Source organism: Austrofundulus limnaeus, unplaced genomic scaffold (assembly GCF_001266775.1).
Source record: "Austrofundulus limnaeus strain Quisiro unplaced genomic scaffold, Austrofundulus_limnaeus-1.0 Scaffold246, whole genome shotgun sequence".
NCBI lineage: Eukaryota > Metazoa > Chordata > Actinopteri > Cyprinodontiformes > Rivulidae > Austrofundulus > Austrofundulus limnaeus.
In genome coordinates, this window is record NW_013952648.1 from 1 (window position 1) to 6,188 (window position 6,188).

Below are 6,188 nucleotides of genomic sequence, written 5' to 3' on the forward strand. Positions count from 1 at the left end.
GTGATGCTGTAATTCTGAGTGTTTTATGTGCTGCAGAACAGGAACCTGCTGTAAAACAGCAATTATGCTGAGTCAGGCTTGATTTTTAGTAATCTTTACTGTTAAATCAATAAATCAAATCAATTATTTAACACTTGCTTCCTCAACAACAACAAAAAGATCCTAATATGAAACAGCCCATGTCTAATATCCTCCTATTACTTATTAATTACTGACACCAGCTTCTGCTATTCTACCCTGGATCAGYGTCTCGTTTGTAATTAATGAAAGCAGCAGCGTTGTTGACACGTAGACTGAATAATTGAAGAGCAGGATTGTGTTCTGCTGGCTGGTTTAACACACACACAGAGCACATATGAAGTAAACAACTGCCAACTTTGTAAGGTCAACAAAACCAGAGCCACTTTAAAAAAATCCTTTCTGAATTTGCAAAAAAATAACCTGCTCTCTATGTTCAAGAAGCAGCTCCTTAGTAAAAGCAAGCAAAGATTTTGTTTAATTTATTCTTCACACTGCAGATATGAGTCAAAATGACATCCAGGTAGTTCACATTAATTCAATCGATATCGTGTTAAAGTCAGAAGAAGAAGATCGATATTCGCCGTCTCTGGCGTATAGATTCGTCTCGCAGCAGCTCATCACTCAGCGCTGCTGAACACATCATAAACATGATTAATCTTTCCCGCCGCAGAGGTACAGCAACGCCTTCTGGTAGTCTCCGTCTGTGTCCTCCTGAAAAACACCAAAAAAAAACAAAAAAAAAACAAAGCTTAACCTTTACAATCACAATGCTCAAAATGAAAGGCGTTTTAATGTTTACATCAGAAATCCCCCATTGTTTCCTTTCTGTAAAATGACCCCTGAATGTCACCATGCCCCCTCCTCTCCACACAATTCACCCCTCAGCAACGCGCAGACAAATGGCTCGTGTGTCCTTTTTCTTGGAACAAACGTGTCCATGGCCCCTCAGACGATCACGGGTCCCCTGAGCTTTTGCAAAAGCTCCTGACATTTAAACAGTCAGGCTTTGAAACCTGCGTTAGAAGGGTTTATAAAGTGCCGTAAAACCCGTTTGTCTTTAAACTCGTTAACGCACATTTACGAGGAGGAACTTCAGCATCTCACTAAATCCCACTTAAGTCATGTGGAGGGGACACAACCCTTCAACACCTGAGTCTCTGAACGACTGCAGCCAACAAGCTTACTGTTGGCATGTTAGCTTTAGCGTTAGCCCTGATGCTATCACCATATATATGTATTAGCTCAGCGCTACACATTCTCCTCTCATMACTGAGGCCCTCCATCCACAGGACAGAGAGGGGAACACAAAAATGACTCAGCCTGTAACTGAAAATATGGATGGAGGACCTCCGTTTAGCTTGTTAGTTTGTTGCGCTAGCACCGAGCTAATATATATAAGGCAATATAGCATCGATGCTAGCGCAAAGGCTAACAGGCTAATCTGAGGTTCTTCTTCCATGAAGCAGCTCTGTTGTCCTCCATCCATATTTTCAGTTMCAGGCTGAGTCATTTCTACCTTCTCCTCTCTGTCAACGCTCTCTGGTTTCATTTAAAAGAGTCGATCATCAGATATTGTCCAAGATTAACCTTCAGGGTGGATATAGCTCGCTAGCAGCCTCGCACTGAGGACCTATCCACGTCATCATGTACCCAGAATGCTTTGTGTGTAAATAAAACGGCTCCGTCTGTGTTAAAATACATCTTAAAAAATTTCCTAAACTAAACAGCCTACAGTATTTTTACAGTCTTTTACAGTTAAAATGTGATTATCAAATAAAGTCTAATGTTACAACTAATCGTGGATCCCTTTAACAAACTGTTCTCACAGATTTGCACTTCACTGATCAGCAGAWGTTGTGTTGAAGCTGGAGTTCGAGGCGTTCAGGTGAATTAATCAACACAAGAAACAAGAGTTCCAAGGAGATGAAGGGTTTCTGGCTGTCTACAAATGGAAACATCTGTTTGTTACATTCAATGACCTCATTAATTATTACTGTCACCATAATCACTGCAGATTTTTATGTTTTCTGTCAGTTTCATACCAAAACCTTCGGCTCCCCAAAAAACAAATAATATACAGTATGTACAAAGAGGTGTCTAACTTATGCTTACCTAATACATACATGGTGCCTGTACAGGTAAAGTATATGTATTGCTTTATTTATTGCCAATCATTTTTTACAAACTGGTTGCAAATCTGCTCATATTAAAAATTATGTTAAATCTGGGGGGAAAAACATTTAAATTTTATATCAAAACAACAAAAGGAACTCAAACTATAAGCAGAACTTGAAAGATAGAAACAAATTAATTGGACTGGGAGTGTTCTGACTAAAACCATCAGCTATAATTAGGAGTCTTAGTTCTTAAAAAAAGGTTATTTATGAAAAACCAGCTGTGAGAGCTATTTATTCTTGTAAAAGATTGACGATTAGAAAATGCAGATGATAAAAAGGTTAAAAATGTAAATGATCGTTTAAACTGATTGTATCTAAAAAAAAACATAGTTTTTATTCATTTATTTAGATGTTATTTCCATTATGTTCTATTTATCTATTCAGCTTTGGTGAATTCCACCAGAGGAAGGCAATAATTCTCCTCTGTAGGAACATCTGGCCCTGGGAGAATGGATTAATTCACTTGGTGTGAGAAGCAGGAAAGCAGTCTCATCACGCTGAACAAGACATTTAAAGTAAATTACCAATCCCCTCTTCATCACTGCACTGACATTAGCAGCACATCCTCAGCACGTGCAGCCTGTGGTTTCATGCAGAGGGACGGACGACACGAAGCACAACACCGTCAGGACATCAGTTTTACAACTATCTTTCCCTAAAGATTAAACTGTTTAGTTTAATTAAAACTAATTGAGAATCATGAAGAAGCTTGGTTCATACCTGGATGGTGGTATAAAGAGGTTGTCCATACAGTTTCCTGAAGTTGGCTCTGATGTCCAACATGTCCACCTCGCTCCTCGACACCATTATCCTCGTCAGGGTTTTATCATCAGTTCCAGCTCGCTAAAGATTAATATTTACAGTATTAATACCACAATCAGAGAGTCAAACATATGATTATTACCAAAGTAAAACAGTACTCAGTATGTACCAGGTAATGGTACATATTCAATTCAATTCAATTCAATTAAAAAGTACTTTATTTATCCCAAAGGGAAATTATATGTAGTAACTCATTTACTTAAGAGTTGTTGTAGATACATGGTTAGTACCAGTGTATAACAGGCAAGTACTCGTATGTACCTGGTAAATATAAGATACCACCAGGTGCATAGCAGGTTAGTACCAGTATAACAGATAAGTACTTAGTATGTACCTAATAAGTACCAGGTAAACATGGTTGTTAGTACCAGTATACAAACAGGTAAGTGCCCAGTACGTACCTAATAAATACCAGGTAAATAACAGGTACACAGTTGATTAGTACCACTATATAACACGTCAGTACTTAGTATGTACCTAATAAGTACCAGGTAAATACCAGGTACATAGCTGGTTGGTACTAGTATATAACATGTAAGTACTTAGTATATACATGATAGGTACCAGGTAAATAACAGGTACAGAGCTGGTTAGTACCAGTATATAACAGATAAGTACTGAGTATGTACCTAATAAGTACCAGGTAAATACCAGGTACATAGCTGGTTAGTACTAGTATATAACATGTAAGTACTTAGTATATACATGATAGGTACCAGGTAAATAACAGGTACAGAGCTGGTTAGTACCAGTATATAACAGATAAGTACTGAGTATGTACCTAATAAGTACCAGGTAAACATGGTTGGTTAGTGCCAGTATATAAACAGGTAAGTACCCAGTATGTACCTAATAAATACCAGGTAAATAACAGGTACATAGCTGGTTAGTACAAGTGTTTAACAGGTAAGTACCCAGGATGTACCTAATAAGTACCAGGTAAATACTGGGTAAGTAGCTGGTTAGTACCAGTATACAACAGGTCACTACTTAGTATGTACAAGATAAGTACCAGGTAAATACTGGGTACATAGTTGGTTAATATAAGTAACACATAAGTACTTAGTACATACCTGATAAGTACCAGGTAAATGCCAGGTACGTAGTTGGTTAGTATCAGTAAACAACAGGTCAGTACTTAGTATGTACAGGATAAATACTAGGTACATAGCAGGTTTGTGTCCAGTTATTAACATGTAAGTACCCAGTACCTGGTCAGTATACTTGATTTTCCCAGTTTGTATTTACTGGGTAACTTAGGTAAAGATGTTTTTAATGCTGAAGAGCTTCTTTCTATACTAGTACTATATAGTAATACTATAAACTATATGTACTATTACTATATAGTAACACTATTAACAAGCTATCCTTTTTGTGTCTTAAATATTTAACTTGCAGATCTAAAAGCAGTATATTTTACACACTTTTTAAGGTTTCCTCGTAACATAAAGTATAGTAAACACTGCACACAGATTGTGCCTTTAAATAAATAATAGTTAAATATTTATTTATTTATTTATTTATTTATTTATTTATTTATTTATTTATTTATTTATTTTGCTGCCATGAGATAAATGAGAAGGCTGACAGGCAGGAACTGTTTCCTCGGTTTCTCCTCTTCGTGCTGCTGGCCATTTAGTTTGTTGTTAATAACTTTTAGTTGCATCCAATGACAGCAGTACAGTTCGTTTCATTGAGTGGGTGGAAAAATGACACCTACCCTCATGGATTTATAGAGGCTCTCGGCGAAATAGGCCGGGACGTTCCTGACACATTTCACTGTGGATGAGAGAGAAGACAAGCAGGAGACTGAAGCTTCGTTTAACACCAGGTTTGACATTGATTTAAAGCTTTTTCTCCTCACTGGAGTATGTTCAAACATGCATGACAGTAGAGAGGGAGAGGGAGACAGGTTTATTGTAACTGCAGGTGGTGGTCTCCTTTTCAAAGTGAGGGTCTTACCAACAGCTAGTAGCAAAGTCTCCAAATTTCCAGTGGTCTCGCTTTTAATGTCCTCTTCTATATCAACGCCAGAGAGCTTCTTGTAGGCATCAAATACTGCAAGAAATGGGGAAAAAATTGGGACAAAAAAGCACAACAACCCAAATATTTCTGGAATTGTCCTTTAAGGGTATTTAGAATGTTTTTCTTGTATTTACTTTTATGTGAAAAAGCACATTTTAGAAGTATCTTTCTTTACTTTTACACAGCATATTTGTTTTTCTGCTGTTAGAGATGTCCATTTTAAACTTTTATAGCCTTGTGTGTTCAGATGGACCTGTTTACTAGTCTGAACAAGTTCTGACTCTGACCCGTCTCTGGGCTCAGAGGACAGCTGCTGAGCGTGTGTCTGATTCATCTCACCTTATTAAAGCCTCRACGCTTTCACCTGGTGTCTGTGTTTTCTGTCCTACGCTCTGTAGCTCAGAGTTTTAATGGTTTTCATTTTTGTTTGTTTGTTTGTTCATGAACAGGAAGCTCAGCCCCTRCCTGCATCATTCCAGCATTATTACACCGTGGCTTCAGTAGCCTCACCTTTCCTGAGATGCTCCACGCTCCTGTTGCCAAGAATTTTGATGAATTTTTCCTCATCTGTGCCAAACTTGCCCTTACCGGCGGYGAACAAGTCCTGTAACGGCAGAGGCACACCTGTATTCACACATACCCAGCCACMTGGCAGAGCAGACGTGAGGGCGATAATGAACGAGAGGGGGAAAACAACACCTCAGAAAACGGCTTGTTGGTTTCTTCTCCCTGCTTTCACATGGAAATACCTTTTTTTTTTTGCTGCAGCTGGATCATCTCAATGTTTTTTTCTGTGAATCTACGATTTTATCATGTGAGAAATGGTAAACAAAATAAGATCACATGAAAGATGTTATGATGTTGATGCCTATGTGTGCTAAACTTAACCCTAGCCTAACCCTAATCTAACCCCAACCTAATATAATCTAACCTAACCTCAACCCCAAACCCAACCTAACCTCAACCCCAAAACCAACCTAGCCTCAACCCCAAACTAAACTCAACCCCAAACCCAAACTAACCTCAACCCCAAACTAAATCTAACCTCAATCTCAAACCCAATATTACAGTGGTTTGCAAAAGTATTCATACCCCTTGAACTTTTCCATATTTTGTCACATTACAACCACAAACATAAATATA

The 6,188-nt window shown here is 38.1% G+C and overlaps 1 protein-coding gene across 1 annotated transcript in view; it reads right to left on the reverse strand.

Moving 5' to 3' along the window:
- Positions 1-473: 473 nt before the first annotated feature.
- anxa5a (annexin A5a) overlaps positions 474-6,188 on the reverse strand; it is a gene marked incomplete at its 5' end in the record, with an annotated part of 16,973 nt that continues 11,258 nt past the window's right edge. Inside the window, 5 exon segments of the mRNA XM_014020252.1 lie at positions 474-732; positions 2,919-3,041; positions 4,741-4,799; positions 4,983-5,078; positions 5,556-5,649. Of these exon segments, the coding sequence (XP_013875706.1) occupies positions 673-732; positions 2,919-3,041; positions 4,741-4,799; positions 4,983-5,078; positions 5,556-5,649 (432 nt within the window).